Source organism: Pogona vitticeps, chromosome 3 (assembly GCF_051106095.1).
Source record: "Pogona vitticeps strain Pit_001003342236 chromosome 3, PviZW2.1, whole genome shotgun sequence".
Lineage (NCBI taxonomy): Eukaryota > Metazoa > Chordata > Lepidosauria > Squamata > Agamidae > Pogona > Pogona vitticeps.
Genome location: NC_135785.1, coordinates 245784751 through 245801866, shown reverse-complemented (window position 1 = coordinate 245801866; position 17116 = coordinate 245784751). Strand labels below are relative to the sequence as shown.

The following is a 17116-nucleotide window of genomic DNA, read 5'->3' as shown; positions in this document are numbered from 1 at the left end:
TTCGGTGTGAGTCTTCATGCCACTTCTTCAGGCACATGGAGCACAATGTCTGGCCACAGGTTTATATATACTGTACAGTATATGGTGGTTGGGAGTAAGCGTAGGGAAGGAACTGTGAATATGGGATCAGATGGGATAATTCCATATTGACACCACCTAACAAGGCAAAAATGGGATTATTGAGGTAGTGACAATTTGAAGTGTTGATAACACTAACATTCTAATATCCACAACTTTATTGTTACATGCTATCAAATTACCTCTCACTTCTGACGACCCTATGAATAAGTGATCCCCAACACGTCCTGTCCTCAACAGCCCTGCTCAGCTCTTATAAATGCAAGCCTTAAAGAACCAATCCATTTCATATTTGGTCTTCCTCTTTTCCTGCTGCCTTCAACCTTTACCAACATTATTGTCTTCCAGGGAGTCTTGCCTTCTTGTGATGTACCCAAAGACAGACAGTCTTGACTTTTCTGCCTCCAGAGATAGGTTCATGGTTGATTCCCTCTAGAATTCACTTGTTTGACTTTCTGCCAGTCCAGGGTATCACAATAGGAGAGCGCAAATGATTTGAGATCTTAGTACTCCAGTTACAGGACGAGTCTTCCACAAGAGTGGGTTTTGTTGAGCGCATAGTCTTACCGAAAATAACTATGGTTAGACATAAGACCGAGAAAGTGGCATTAAATGTACAAGAGCTCTAGTTTCTGGAAGTGGAGATTGGCTGGTAGCTGTAGGTGGCAACTAATGCTGGTCTTGTCATTCTCCTTTTTTTTTCTTTTTTCTTTTTTTTTTGTCTTCTGCAGATTGTTTCTTTGTTAGTTTGTTCAATTTCTGGGAACCGGTTTTGCCCTGTCAATTTGGGATATATATTTTTTTCCAACTCACTGAGTACCTGCTGCAAAGCCATGAGATTTGAGCTCTGCTTTATGGATCTAAGGAGACCCCTGAGGTCAGAGACTGTGTGGGTATAATTTTATCGTCCCACAGCTCCCTATGGACTAATGCAAGATCCTCAGAACACAGATTTCTGCTTCCAAAAACAGGATTAACGTAAACCTTGCAAGTCCCACGTGTTCATTCCTGTGGAGCATAAGCAAACTCAGTCCTGGTGGAAAAAAAGCAGGGAAGACCCCGGATAAAATCCTGATTGCTCACCCATGCGTTTCGACAGTGACATTTGCTCAGCTATTGCACCCTACAAAGAAGAAGTAGCCTCGCTTACCTTACAGGAGGCGGCCATTCTACAGGGAAAGTCGCTGAAACTGCAATTCCCGTGAACCTCCTCGCCTACAACTCCCATCATGCCTCCATAAACTGAGAGTTAACCCCTTAACAACCCCGTTGGGGGAGACTCGCGTAATAGAAACTTTTCAAGCAGTTTTTTAGTGTCTAGGGGTAATTCATTCATTTTCGCAGTGTCCAAATGTACAGTAACGAACACTGGTATTGTTTTCGCGGAGTCCTGGGCGAAACGATTAAGAGTACGCCGTTTTAATGGAAAACTTTCCTCCTCGGTTTGTATGGAAATATCTGTACAAACTGAAAAGATTATTCCGAATTCCAGCATGTTTCCTCCAAAACAAACTTCTGTATGACGCTGGAGCCTTACCTTAGAAATTCTTAAAAGAGTCGACCGAATGCATAACAAATAAAATTCGGGTGGTTATTTTTTTAAAAAAATCCGATTAAATTCTACCTCTTGGGTTTATGCTTGCAGTTGCTGTTGTTAATTACCTAGGGATGTAGCGCAGAGTTACACGTCCTCTCAGTTCCTTACTCCCTTGAGTTTCAATCTTGTAACGACTTATCCCTCTGAACTCAGTGGGACTTGCTTCTGACATGTACAGGATTGGGCTATAATGAGCATGCCTTTTAAGTGCTTCAGTCGCTCCCGTTAAAATCTATGTCGGTAAAATCAGTGGGGGGAAAAGCAAAATACTGTGGGATTTTAAAGACTAACAAATATATTTCATTGTGAGCATTTGTGGATCAAAATCCACTTTGGGCACAGACAATGCAAACATGTCCTCTTGTATGTATACATATTTCGATGTATATTTGTATGTATAGATATAGGAAGGCATATTATTTACATTCCTTATGTCTGAAGAAGATAAAGAAGACAAAAGAGTCATAGGAAGATGACAATAATGCTGGAGAAGTTGAAGGCAGCAGGGAAAGAGGAAGACTTCATATGACATAGACTTAAGGAAGGAAGCCACAGCTTTTAGTCTAAAAGATCTGAACAGGGCTGTTGTGTGTGTGTGTTTAGTCGTTTAGTCGTGTCCGACCTTCCTTGATGTTAGGAAGGTGTGATGGCAAGAGGAGAAGGGGACGACCGAGGATGAGATGGCTGGACAGTGTCTGCGAAGCAACCAACATGAACCTGACACAACTCCGGGAGGCAGTAGAAGATAGGAGGGCCTGGCGTGCTCTGGTCCATGGGGTCACGAAGAGTCGAACAGGGCTGTTACTGATACCTTTTTGTTTCATAGGTTTGCTGTAAGTCAGAGGCAACTTGATGCAGGGCTGCTTTAAGACCTTTAAAGGTAAAGGTAAAGGTTCCCCTTGACAATTTTTTTTGTCCAGTCATGTTCGACTCATCCCCGTTTCCAAGCCATAGAGCCAGCGTTTGTCCGAAGACAATCTTCCGTGGTCACATGGCCAGTGCGACTTAGACACGGAACGCTGTTACCTTCCCTCCGAGGTGGTCCCTGTTACATACAGCACTGATGTTACCTGTCTGTCATAGGTTTGGAGGGAAAGTTCCATCCTATGGGGAGTGGAAGGCGGGACATCAGGAGGAGGGGCTGTACTGTATAAATATGTGATGCGTGTGTGGAGAAGCTAAGTGACGAAGCAGCAGCTGGGAAGAAGAAGCTGTTGTGGGAGTCTGTGTGTCAGACAGGGTACTACTGTGTGTCAGAGTACCAACCTGATAGGTTCAGGTGTCTGTGGGTTAGCCAGAACTGATAGGTTCAGGGTCTGTGCTTTAAGTTAAGGTTCTGGGTGAACCAAACTGTATGTATGTCTGAGTGAATCTAAGCCACGTTACTTTATTTATTCACCTGATTGTTTTATTTACCCTGTTTGTATTTAAAATAAACCTTATTCTTTTTATTGTTTGAAAATCCATCCCTGGTCTGTGTGACTTCTTAAAGGGAATGGTTGGTGGCAGCTTAGTGTAACTGTGTGACCTATCCCAGTAGGTCTGGGTTTGTCACATTGATTGGTGTCCAGCGTGTGGGATACGACTGGTCCAGTTGTCCAGCGGTCCAGCAAAGCCTTGGCAAGTGTGCCCAGAGCAAGGGGGGTCTAGTCAGGGACAGTCTGAGGCGCGTAGGTAATCTTCTAGGTGTACCTCACGGGGAGGTGCGCTAGTGGAAGAACGTGCCAACTGGGGAGACTTAGATTAAGGTGCTCTGAGGCAGCCTAGTTTTGGCGGGAAAAAGCTGAGGCAAAACTGCGTAGCAACAGCGAGCTAGCTTGCCAGCTGAGAGGCCCAGCAGAGGGGGGTAGGCTCTGACTCGATACTGTTGCAAGTCTAGTGCTGAAGAACAGCAGCAATCTCTAGGGAGAGCTGGTTCTGAGGCAAGAAGGAAAAAAGTGGTCGTTTTATTTTGAGGCTTGACTTTTAAAGCAGCCTGTTCTGAGGGGGGATTATGCCCTTGACTCGAAGCCAGATGGCCGAAATGAGTGAAGTGAAAGACCCCCAGATTGACCAAGGTTCTGAGGATGAATTTGGCTCAGTGCAAGGTGACAGCACAGGAGAGCAAGACCCAGAACTCAGAAAAATACTCATAGCCCAACAGCATGAACTGAGGGTGAGGGAAATGGAGGAAAGATTAGAGAGAGAAAGAAGGCAATTTGAAGTAGAGAGATTGGAAAGAGAGGAAAGATTAGAGAGAGAGAAAATTGCTCTGGAAAAAGAAAGGATGGCGTATGAGTTAAGAAAATTGGAAATGATGAACCAGAACAATAATAATAATAGGGATTCTGAGGGAGGCCAACTGTCTAAGGCTGACCTGAAGAAATTCCCTGTGTACCACAAGGGAGATTGTCCTGAGGTGTTCTTTTCCTTAGTGGAAAGAGCGTTTGTGGACTTCTCAGTGAGAGAAACTGAGAAGATGACCATCATGCGATCTTTAATCAGTGGTAGCCTGGCTGAGGTCTATGCCGAGATGCCTGAGGAACTGATGAAAGATTTTGCAGAGTTTAAAAAACTGGTGTTTGCCAGACATGGGATAAATGCAGAGCAGCTGAGACAAAGATTCAGGTCCCTCACGAAAAAACCAGAACAGATTTTTACCCAAGTGGGGGCCCAATTGGTGAGGCTGCTTGAGAAATGGCTATCTCAGGAGGGAACAGAGACCTATGAGCAGCTTAAAGATTTGATAGCACTGGAACAGTTCTATTCAGTCCTGCATGGGGAATTGAAATTCCAGGTGAGGGAAAGGAAACCAAAATCTGTGGCACAAGCCGCAGAGATCGCAGATTTTATTTCCCAAATAAGAAAGCCCTTGGGTGAGGGGAAATCTGTAGGTAAACCCAAAGAAACCTACAGCAAGTACTCTCAGGGACCAGGGAAAAACCAGCAAGGGGGAGGGGCCCATGGTGAAGGGAAGCCCTCAGACATGAAACCAAGACCTCAGATTTTGGAGGGAAAACCAAAACAAGATGAGAGAGAATCAAAATACACCAGAAAATGTTATTTCTGTCAGGGAAAGGGTCATCTAATCTCAGAGTGTCAGAAATTAAAGCAGCTAAAAGGAATGGTGCCTCAGGAGTCTAGTGGAACCAAGCCAAAAGCTGTGTTCTGTGTCCAGAAAGAGCAAGGCTCAGTGTCACTGAGGGAGCCGGTTGCCATGGCTACTCAGTCTGGAACAGCTACCTCTGCTGATCAGGCTGAGGAAAATGGTCCTCTTGTGGAGGTAAAGCGCTGCTTGCTGATAAAAACAGATTCTCAGTTGTTTGAGACAGCAGGAGTGGACGTAGGAATACTTGACCGTCAGTATAGGGGGCTGCGGGACACGTGTTCCCAGGTAACCCTGTGCCATCCAGATATCATCCCTAGGGAGTTTATAATCCCAAATGAGAGCATGAAGGTGGCAGGGATTGAGGGGCAGGTAATCTCTCTGCCAGTAGCAGAGGTACCTGTCAACTTTCAAGGCTGGAGGGGAGATTGGCGGCTAGCGATTTCATCGACTCTGCCAGCAGCCGTGCTCGTGGGAAATGACCTGGCTGAACATGTGAAACGGGTGCTAGTGATTACACGCTCACAAGCCACCACAGGGACAGTTCAGGGGGGTAATGATGAGCCAGAGACGGAAGCAGAGGGGAGTTCAGAAGCTGTGGTGGAAACCTTAACCACAGACAGCAGATTTGGACTGGAGCAAAAGGCAGACGCCACTCTCCAAAAGTGTTTTGAACAGGTGACTGACGCCCAGCTAACACCTGAAACCCCAGTGAGATTTCTGGAGAAAAAGGGGATTTTATATAGAGAAACCCTGAGGAATATCTCAAAAGGGGGAGATGGGATCAGAAGTCAGCTGGTGGTACCTGAAAAGTATCGCCCCATGATCTTACAAAGGGGTCACTCTGACATGGTTGCTGCACACTTAGGGGTGAAAGGGCCCCTTGATTTGATCAAACAAAATTGGGAGCAGATCACCCAGGATGACCCACAAGACGTTGTGACATACATAGACACCTTGATGAATGACCTAAGGAGAAATCTAGAGCTGGCAGCAGAAAACCTGCAAGCTCAGAAGGTCAGACAGAAAACATGGTATGACCACAAAGCTAGAGAGAGGCACTTTGACCCAGGGGAGGAAGTGCTTTGGCTTAGGCCCTGCAGAGAGAACAAGCTGCAGCTCAAATGGGCAGGACCATATAGGGTCATCTCCAAGATGTCAGACCTGAACTACCTAATAGAGCAGGAGGAGAACCAAGCAAGGAGGGTGGTTCATGTGAATGCCCTAAAACCCTACTACAGAGGGGAACAGAGGGTTTTATTCGCAATAAAAGCAGCTGAGAGTGAGGAAGCTGAATTACCCTTCTGGGAGGGTAGAGGGGAAGTAAAATACAACCCAGAGGAGGTAAAGATCAGTCCTGCACTCACCCAAGACCAGCAGCAAGAACTAAAAATGCTGCTTAGTAAATATCAACAGGTGTTTTCCAACAAGCCGGGGATAGTGAAGGGAGTGATGCATCGGATCCACACAGGGGATGCACCCCCGCAGGCAGTATCCCCATACCGAGTAACGGGACCCTATAGGGACAAGGTGCGGAAGGAGCTGGACGAGATGCTTAGGGAGAACATAATCGTCCCCTCTTCTAGCCCTTGGTCCTCTCCGATAGTCCTTGTGGACAAGCCTGATGGGAGCATTAGGTTTTGTGTCGATTACAGGAAATTAAACCGTGTAACCACTCCTGATGCCTACCCAATGCCCAGGCTAGACAACCTGATTGAAACCATAGGGGGTTGTCGGTTCATCTCATCATTGGACCTGGTAAAGGGATATTGGCAATTAAGAATTGATCCCAGGGATCAAGAAAAGACTGCCTTTTGCAGCCCTTTTGGTCTCTATGAGTTTCGAGTCCTGAGTTTTGGTCTCAGAAATGCACCAGCCACATTCCAAAGGCTGATGGACCAGACCTTGGCAGGGCTCAGTGACTTTACCGTGGCCTACATTGACGACATAGGGATCTTCAGTAACACCTGGGAAGATCACCTGATACACCTGGAGTTAGTGCTGCAGAGGTTAAGTGCAGCAGGGCTAACAGTAAAGGCCAGCAAGTGTCAGCTGGGTAGCCCAGAAATAAAATACTTGGGTCACATGGTAGGGGGAGGAATGATAAAACCCCTGGAGGCCAAAATAGAAGCTGTTCGTGATTGGCCTAGACCCAACACCAAGAAAAAGGTCAAATCATTTCTTGGGTTGGTGGGCTACTACAGAAAGTTCATCCCGAGGTTTAGCGAGATTGCGGCTCCGCTGACCGATCTGACGAGGAAGAGGGCTGATGACCGCATCCCGTGGACCAGCGACTGTGAGGCGGCGTTCCAGAGGTTGAAGGAGGCGTTAATCAACTATCCAGTCCTGCGGGCTCCAGACTTCGACCGGGAGTTCATCATCTACACCGATGCGTCTAACAGCGGGGTAGGAGCAGTTCTGTGCCAGGAGGATGAGAATGGTGACCAGCATCCAGTGTCCTACCTGAGTAGGAAACTTCAAAAAGGTGAGAGACATTTGGCAACCGTGGAGAAGGAGTGTTTGGCCATAGTCTACGCGATCCAGAAGGCCAAGCCTTACATCTGGGGAAGACATTTTGTTCTGTGCACTGACCATTCACCACTGCAATGGCTAAAGACAATGAAAACCCACAATAGCAAACTTATGAGGTGGGCTTTAAACCTACAGGACTATGACTTTGAAGTGAAGGTGGTCAGAGGGTCAGTGAACTGTGTTGCTGACGCCTTATCAAGAAGACCTGAAGAATGAAGACGGCGAAAGAACATGGACTATGTGTATATAATGATGACAAAAAGTAAAATGTACCTGTTTTTGAATTGGTTTGTATGAATAAAGGTAAATTGATGTAATGTATATGGTAAATGTTTATATGCCTATTTGCTATGGTTAACTTAGAATGTAAGTATAAGTAAGTATGGTATGGTATGTATAACTGTTTTGTGTATTTTATTCAGGTTGTTTTTTGGTGAAAAGCACCTTAGCTTTCCCCCTACAAAACAACTTATAAAGAGGGGAGGTGTTACATACAGCACTGATGTTACCTGTCTGTCATAGGTTTGGAGGGAAAGTTCCATCCTATGGGGAGTGGAAGGCGGGACATCAGGAGGAGGGGCTGTACTGTATAAATATGTGATGCGTGTGTGGAGAAGCTAAGTGACGAAGCAGCAGCTGGGAAGAAGAAGCTGTTGTGGGAGTCTGTGTGTCAGACAGGGTACTACTGTGTGTCAGAGTACCAACCTGATAGGTTCAGGTGTCTGTGGGTTAGCCAGAACTGATAGGTTCAGGGTCTGTGCTTTAAGTTAAGGTTCTGGGTGAACCAAACTGTATGTATGTCTGAGTGAATCTAAGCCACGTTACTTTATTTATTCACCTGATTGTTTTATTTACCCTGTTTGTATTTAAAATAAACCTTATTCTTTTTATTGTTTGAAAATCCATCCCTGGTCTGTGTGACTTCTTAAAGGGAATGGTTGGTGGCAGCTTAGTGTAACTGTGTGACCTATCCCAGTAGGTCTGGGTTTGTCACAGTCCCTATTTATCTACTCGCATTTGCATGCTTTCCAACCGCTAGGTTGGCGGGAGCTGGGACAAGCGATGGGAGCTCACTCCGTCGCGTGGATTCGATCTTATGACTGCTGGTCCTCTGACCCTGCAGCACAGGCTTCTGCGGTTTAGCCCGCAGCGCCACCACGTCCCACTATTAAGACCTTTAGAGGCCCTAAACACTGAAAAGATGAGGGTGCCCCCTACAAATATACCAGGTCCCATGGTTTGAAAAAAATGTATAACATGAACCTTACATGAATGAAAACATGGTAATTTAATTGTATAGCATATGGCAAAAAGAACTACATATTGTATCCAAATTCATACATAGAATCAAATTATAGGTACCGGTTTCCTGCGAAATCTTGCTTTTTTGCACTTTAATGAAGACAGATTTTGTCCAAATCTATACACTGAAAAGCTCAAGCAAGAGCTTAAAATCTCTTTGGGGATGTTTTTAACAGTGGCAGTTATTTCTTTGGCTTGCACATATCACGCAGAGGCCATGGGTCTAAAAGATCAGCAGTTCTTTTTATCCTCACCGCCACCCAACCTCCCAAAATACAGAAGTTTTTAAAAAAACTGATGATTATCATTTCACTCAAAACATGAGTTTTCTCACTTGGCAGTTTTTACTGTTTCATACCCAATTACTTCAGGTAGGGAAGTGCTTTTCTTGAGGGAGAGAGAAAGCAGAGATGGATGGATGGATGGATGGATGGATGGATGGATGGATGGATGGATGGATGGATGGATGGATGGATGGATGGATGGATGGATGGATGGATGGATGGATGGATGGATGGATGGATGGATGGATGGATGGATGGATGTGGTTTGAGGGTGCACCATTTGCACTATAGTCCATGGTGAATCTGGCACTGAAAAAAAAATGTGGTCCCCGGTTCCCTTCTTGATTCTAAGCATGAGCTTATTTTGCCTAATGGTTAATGCAGGGCTGACTTGATGAGACATAACAATATGTGTATTATGTATTTGTGTCCTGTACACATTCTACTGTTTATTTTATATTTTATTGTAGTTTATATTTTATTATTGTTCTGTGCTGCTTGAAATTTTCCGTTTTAAGCAATCTATAAATATATAAACACATCTGTGGCATGTGGGAGCGAAGCGAGAAATAGGTGTGGAGCCAGAGTCAAAAGTGAATGCACCCCCTGTCTCTTTTTCATCTCTCCATCCTTCTGCTGCCTCCTTTTTCTCTCTTACTCCTTTTTCATCTTTATTAAATTAAGTGCAGAGCACACACAATGAAGGAGGGCACACTGGCTGTACCCATCAGTGACTGTCTAAAGAAGGGATTGCTGTGTTTTATGTAGACTCTCCATGTGAGCCAGAAGCCTGTTTTTACTACTCTCTGGCTTGTACGGGGAGCTTTCACTGACACAGCCGTCTCTCCCTCTTCAGTTATAGTTTAGAAGAAGTAGCCATGTTGGTCTGTGCAAGCGTATCAGGCAAAAAAATAAAAATAAAAAAGACAAAAATTTTGTGGCATCTTAGAGACCAATGTTATATTTTCATGTGACCTTTCGTGGACAAGTCTACTTCTTCAGACATACGAGGCAAAATACAAAATTCACACAGTAAAACATTCAGGCCCAGCCTGAAAGGAAAGAAAGTTTGATAAATATGCATTGACCTACATTCAAATTAGGTTTTTGCTTCCAGTTCTCTGCAGCAAAACTCCAGAGAGCTCTTCCTTTCTAGCAAGACACCTTGAGAGGACTAGTGCAGCATATTAAGTTGATTCTACCTATATGGACTTCACATATTTTCATACCGTGTTTCCCCAAAAATAAGACAGGGTCTTATATTAATTTTTGCTCCAAAAAACACAGTAGGGCTTATTTTCAGGGGATGTTTTATTTTTTCCATGTACAACAATCTACATTTACTGTATTCAAATAGAGTCATGACATCTTCTGGTTGCTGCACAGTGGTGGAGGGCGGGGTTTCACTTAACTAGGTCTTATTTTGGAGGTAGGGCTTATAATACGAGCATCCTGAAGATTCATACTACGTCTTATTTTCAGGTTAGGTCTTATTTTCGGGGAAACAGAGTATAATGAACGGTGGTTGATTTTTAAGAAGTTGTCTACTACTGAAGAAGTGGTGGCGTATAAAAATATATCAGATTAGGCATCCTTCAGTCTCGAGAGACTATGGTAACTTGCTCTGTATGGAGGACTTGGAACAGCGTCTAGTGTGGCTGAGAAGGCCAAGTGACAATCCCTTCCACAATGAAGACAAATACAATTTGTCCCGTCCAGCTCCCTGCTTTCGGGACTGCCTCTTGGCCTGCTGCTTCAAATTGGGAGAGGCTGTGATGCAACGCCTGCCTCCAGGCTGAACTCTCATTCCCATCTGTTGAGGTCCATTCCCAAGGCCTTCAGATCCCGCTTGCAGATATCCTTGTATCGCAGCTGTGATCTCCCTCTGGGGTGATTTCCCTGCACTAATTCTCCATAGAGGAGATCTTTTGGAATCGGACCATCAGTCATTCTCACGTCATGTCCAAGCCAACGTAGACATCACTGTTTCAGTAACGTATACATACTAAAAATTCCAGCTCGTTCTAGGACTACTCTATTTGGAACTTTGTCCTGCCAGGTGATACCAAAAATGTGTCAGAGACAATGAATATGGAACATGTTCAGCTTCCTCTCCTGCCGTGCACAAAAGGTCCAGGACTCACTGCAGTACAGGAGTGTGCTCAGGACACAGACTCTATAGACCTGGATCTTGGTGTATGCCGACAGCTTCTTATTGAGCCATACTCTCTTTGTGAGTCTAGAGAACATGGTAGCTGCTTTGCCAATGTGTTTATCCAGCCTGACATCTAGGGAGAGGGTGTCAGAGATCGTTGAACCAAGATGTAAATAATTAAATGAAGAAGCAAAGAAGGAATTGTGTACTTTTTCCTGTGCTAATAACTAATTTTAACAATTTTATCCCAGGCAAAACAATGTGTTCTCATTCTTGAGACTCCAGATTTTGCTCCGTTGTTATGAGGACTAGAAGTCTGTAAAATGCCGTGGATCCCACGTTGCACAGATGGATTCCACAGTTCATTTGGGTATGGCTATAACAGGCTGCAGAACTATGATGGGACAAAATCATCATCATCTTAGAACTACAGAGCTGAAAGGGGCCCTACGGATTACTGAGTCCAGCCCCAGTCAAGGAGGCACAGTGGGGAATTGAACTCCCAACCTCTGGCTTTGCACCATCCTCAACTCACTCTGCCATGACACATGAGCACAAGCCCTCATGAAAAAGGAGGGCGATGTGGTACACCTCACAAAGGAAAGCTTATGGGTTTTTTAAATGAAAGTAAATAAGGTGAGGAAGTGTTGTTAACAGTAGAGCCATCTCTAGATTTTTGCACCTTTTAAATGTTGGTGCCTTGAGGCAAACCCCCAGTTGCTCCATCTTCCTTAGTGTCCTGACTAGAAACATTTTTCTTTAAATTGCAATTCCAAGGATCCCCAGCTAGCTTGGCTACTGGGCAGCTACACCCGTGGAACCCCCTCCACATAAATTAGAACTCTATTTGAGGAGGATATGGTGGCGCTGCGGGCTAAACCGCAGAAATCTGTGCTGCAGGGTCAGAAGATCAGCAGTCGTAAGATCGAATCCACGTGACGGAGTGAGCTCCCGTCACTTGTCCCAGCTCCTTGCCAACCTAGCAGTTCGAAAGCATACAAATGAGAGTAGATAAATAGGTACCACCTCGGTGGGAAGGTAAAACAGCGCTCCCTAGTCACGCTGGCCACATGGCAACAGAAACTGTCTTCGGACAAGCGCTGGCTCTATGGCTTGAAAAACGGGATGAGCACCGCCCCCTAGAGTCGGACACGGCTGGACTGAAAAAGTCAAGGGGAACCTTTACCTTTAAAGGGGGACAAGTCTGCAGCTTTAAAGATTGCAGGGAAATTCATTGGAGTGCCTAAAAGAACTGGGAGGGGGTCTTTCTCACACACACATTCCTTCCAAACTTGTTTGGAAGGCCTCGGAAACCTCCAGAGCAGGTTTTCCATGCTACAGGGAACTGCAGGAAGAAAATCCAGGCACTACTGCTAGCACAACATCATATACAGCCATGCAAAATGCATTGCAGCATGGGCTGTCATGGGCTAAAGGGACAGTTGATTAAATGCATGGATGCTGCCATCTCTAGTTGGCAGAATACATGCATACACGATAGTCAAAAGGATGTGGAGGAAAAGTTTTTCTATGGTGAATATAGAAACAGTGGGAGACAATGAGAATACACTTTGGCTGAAATACAGTGGTAAGTGAGAACTAGAATAGGCTCTTTCAATCAATGGGGATTTTGAGAGTCAGTACCTATGTAAGTTTCATTTATTCAATGGGCCTACTCAATTTTTGAATCACTGTTGGATTTCAGCCAATATCCTTCTATAGCTAGTATCCTGTTGTGTTCTACAATCATTTAAGCTTCTCCCAGACTCTGAAAGGCTCTCTCATCATGACGCTGGTAGTGAGATTGGTTATTGATCGTACAAGAGGGGTGATTTGCAAGAGCAAGGGAAGCTTACACAGTTGTCATTATACTCTGAACAGGGCACTGGACTGTGTTTATTCTACAACTGGAAAAGCTCTTGTTGTCTCTTCTAAACAGTGGAACCCCCTTTCTCCAGATTTCTCCTAATTTGTTGCAAACTAGCATGGGGGCTTCCTGGGATTTATGGCCGAACTAAACTAACAGAACCATTTCCAAGAAAAATCAGTTATCTCCAGGAAATGCCAGAAATCCTTTAGTAAATATACAAGAGGTCTCTTTGCTTACTGGAATTTCTGGAAGTTGAAGTCCAAAACTTCTGAAGTACCAATGGTGAAGGGTCACTACTATCACCATTACACCATGTTAATTCTTTCAAAGAAGCAGCCTTTATGTACAATATTCTGTGCCACTGTAATATTTCTTCTGTTGCTTCCAGGAATTGAGTAATTATTCAGGTTCCCATATCACAATAGGTTCTGCTTCTAGGTTACAGTACAACAAAGACAAGTAGAGTGATAAACACCACTGTTTCCACTAGAATTATTGACCTATGCAGCCATTTACTTGCTCCGTTATGCATGCATCATGATGGAGCAACAGATTGTTCTGCCTGGGGAGACTCAACTGCTCCAGACAGGGAAGCCAGATTGTTCTATGATGGGCATTTGAAGGATATATTAAGTACTGTACACTACATCTATAAAAAAATTATTACAGGTGTTGTCAGACTCATTGCTGTTTTAAATAAATAGATTCCACAATGGGGTAGAGTACTCAGTGATTATATCCAATTGTAAATTATGCTAGAACTAACCAACATGAGTGGTCTGAAGCCAGGAATGATAATGAAATTGCCAATTTTTGCATACATGACACCAAATGACTAATGATGTCAAATCACAAACAGACTGTGAAATATTCTAGAATGATCTGGAAAAGTATCTGGTGACTGACGTACAGATGAGATTCATTGTACGTGGCATGTGATCACAGGATGAAGCAAATATATCTTTCTTTTTGATATGTACACGAATAGGGTCAAAATTGGCTGTAACTACACAAGGAAGAGATTTTTTGGGCTCATAACTGGAAACGTAACTGAATATATTAGCTCAGCATGATGAAGCAGTAAAGGGGGATTATTAATGTTAGGAACTTTTCGAAAGATAGAGTACAAACCAGCAGGTACTGTATTATGTAAATTTATGGTACCTCCAAATTTAGGACATTGTACAATGCAGTCAACCTGGGGGGGGGGGGGAAACCAACTGACATGTTCAACAGTTTAACTTAGCTTTGCTTTAAGGAAAGCATTACATGGAGGTTCTTAAATTTTCTGTGTGCCTCATGATGGATTAGAGAAAAAGAAGCTTTTCTCAAAATAACATCCCCAGATAGTACACATGTTTCTTCTACTGTTATCTACGATTAATGATCTACCTCACAGGTTTGTTGTGAGGAAAAAAGAAGAAGGTGAAGGAGGTGAGACATGTACCACTGAGCTATTGAGCCAATTAATCATGTGTCGCTAAGTAAATGAAGGAAGTGTAAAATATCAATGCAGTGAAAACAAATTAGGAAATGAGCATTACTAGCTAGCTGTGAGATGGATGCTTCTCCTCCTGAACTGCTTATATTATAGAATCATAGAATAATTGTGTCGGAAAGGCCCTATAAGACCATCGAGTAGAACCCCCTGCTCAATGCAGGCATACAAATTAAAGCAGATTGACAGATGGCTATCCAATTGTCTATTGCAGTGGTCAGAGAACAGGGGTAAATTACCCCAAATGGGGTAAAAATGAAAATCCTGGGGGTAATGAGGACAGTTGTGGCAGGCATTTTATCCCCAGGAATTTTATTTCTGAGATGCTGTGTGTAGGCAGGCGTTCCATCGTGGGGAGAGGTGGCCCTGTGGCGCCCGCATCCCCTCGCCAAGGATGCACTTTCCTAGTGGCGTGGCAGCTCCAGACTGGCTGCCCAGGCGGTGGCCACAGGTCCCAGGTGAGTGCAGAGGTGGGGGCATCGGCCGCGGGCAGCAAGAGCCAAAGGGGGTAATGTTGACGTATACAAATTTTTGGGGGGAGTAAAAGGTTAAAAAGTTCCCTGACCCCTGGTCTATTGAATGCCTCTGGCATTGGATCACTGATAATTGGTTCCATTGCCGTCCTTTAACAGTCAAGACGTTTTTCCTGATATTCAACCAAAATCAGGCTTCCTGTAACTTGAGCCCATTATTACATGTCCTGCACTCTGAGATTATGAAGAACAGACCCTGATCTTCCTCTGTATGACTACCTTTCAAGTATTTGAAAAGTGCTATCATATCTCCCCTTGGTCTTCTTTTCTTAAGGATAAGCATACCCAGTTCTTTGAGTCTTTCTTCATAGAGCTCACTTTCCAGTCCCCTGATCATCCTTGATGCCCTCCTCTGAACTTGCTCCAGTTTGTTGGCATCCTTCTTCGAGTATGGTGTCCAGAACTGGACACAGTACTCAAGATAAGGCCTAACCAATGCTGAATACTATAGAAGGGAACCTCATGGGATTTGGAGACTATACTTATATTAATACAGTGGTGCCTCGCACAGCGAGGTTAATCCATTCCGGATTAACTCTCGCTGTGTGAAAACATCGCTGAACGGGGCAGAAAAGCCCATTTGCTTAATGCGTTCCAATCGGCTGATTTACTCACCGTTCAGCGATGTTTTGCAATGGCCGGCAGCCATTTTCGCGCCCTCCCCTCGCTTAACGAGGGCGCGAAAACGCTGCACGTGGCCATTTTGGTGCTTCTGGCGGCCATTTTGTAGCTGCCGAACAGCTGACAGCTGATTGTTCTGCGATTTTCGCCCTATGCAGGCATCGATGTGCAATCGCATTTGCAATCGCAAAACCGGCCTCGTAGAGCGAATTTATCGCTCTACGGTGCACTCCTTGTGCGAGGCACCACTGTACATCCTAAAAAGGCATTTGACTTTTTTGCAGCCACGTCATACTGTTGGCTTATATTCAACTTATGATCCACAACAACTCCAAGATTCTTCTCACTTATAATATTACTAAACCAAGTATCCCCCCCCCATCTCGCAACTGTGCATTTGGTTTCTTTTTCCCTAGGTGTAGAACTTTGCACTTATCCATGTTAAATTTCACTGTGTTGTTTTCAGCCCAGTATCAAGATCTTTTTGAATTTTGTTCCTATCTTCCAAGCTATTCCAACCAATTATTCCTAACTTCACAACTATTCCAACCAATTTTGTGTCATCTGCAAATCTGATAAGTACAGTATTCCCTGCACTCTCTCATTCAAGTCATTAATAAAAATGTTGAAGTGTACCAGACCCAGGATTGAGCCTTGTGGTACACCACTTGTTACCTTCTCTATATGGCCCCCCAAATCTGGTCTGAAGATCGGGGACTCTTTCTTGCACAGCTGTAGGGAGCAGGAGAGGAAGGGAAGTTCTGAAGCACACTCTAGGAAAGCTAGATTTAATCTACAGAATATAGATAATGTTTTGTTTTTTGTTTTGTTTTTATTTTATTTTTATTTATATCCCGCCTATCTGGTCGGTTAAGACCAATCTGTTTTGTTTTGTAGATGCTGGTACACCATCAGGGCATTGTCTCATCTTCAGAGAGAATTATTTTAGATGTTAGTGTCTGTGGTTTTGTTTTGTTTTTGCAGATACTACAAAAGTCTCTGCTTTTCATACTTCAGATCAATTCTGAAGCAGATGAGGCAAAGGTTTTGCTGAAATTCTCTGGTTTAAATTAGTATCACATAATTCTCTTTTTCATCCGGTTGCTAGAGCAGGCTGGCAAAACCCAGTTCTGTCACAAAATATTACGATTTGCTAGGCTGCTGAAAATCTATGAAACTTTAATTGATGATTCTCATACTAGCTGTACCAAAGAAGTAATTTTATTTCACAGTTCCTGTCCCCGTAGAGCACAGTCCCATATTTTTTCAAGCTGATGAGGAACTGGAGGAGACAGACACCAGAGAAGATTTCTTGAACTAACACAGTGACTTTCTAAGAATGCCGACCCTATCATTAGGTACCTTAAGGAAGTTGTGTTAAGCAACAAATTCTAAATAAATTAAATATTATTTGTTAATGGGTTGATTAATACAAAATGTTAGTTGTCGTTTTGTCCCATTATGTCATCCCCGACTTATTGTAGTACTGTATTTTTCTGATGGAGAGACAGCACTTGTGGGAATTTTTGCCTCAGGTTCTCAGATAACTTGACCATGTGTG

At 44.0% G+C, this 17116-nt stretch overlaps 1 protein-coding gene across 5 annotated transcripts in view; it reads right to left on the bottom strand.

The window, feature by feature from the left end:
• Positions 1-1862, bottom strand: part of ALKBH8 (alkB homolog 8, tRNA methyltransferase) — an 80676-nt gene extending 78814 nt beyond the window's left edge. The window contains exon 1 of one of the 5 annotated variants that reach the window (XM_020803168.3): positions 1741-1862. In XM_020803168.3, the coding sequence (XP_020658827.3) occupies positions 1741-1847 (107 nt within the window). In that variant the 5' untranslated portion in view covers positions 1848-1862. Of the gene's footprint in view, positions 1-1228; positions 1305-1615; positions 1634-1740 lie in introns of those variants that run through there. The other 4 variants (XM_020803164.3, XM_020803165.3, XM_020803163.3 and 1 more) reach the window with 4 other exon arrangements.
• Positions 1863-17116: the final 15254 nt, after the last annotated feature.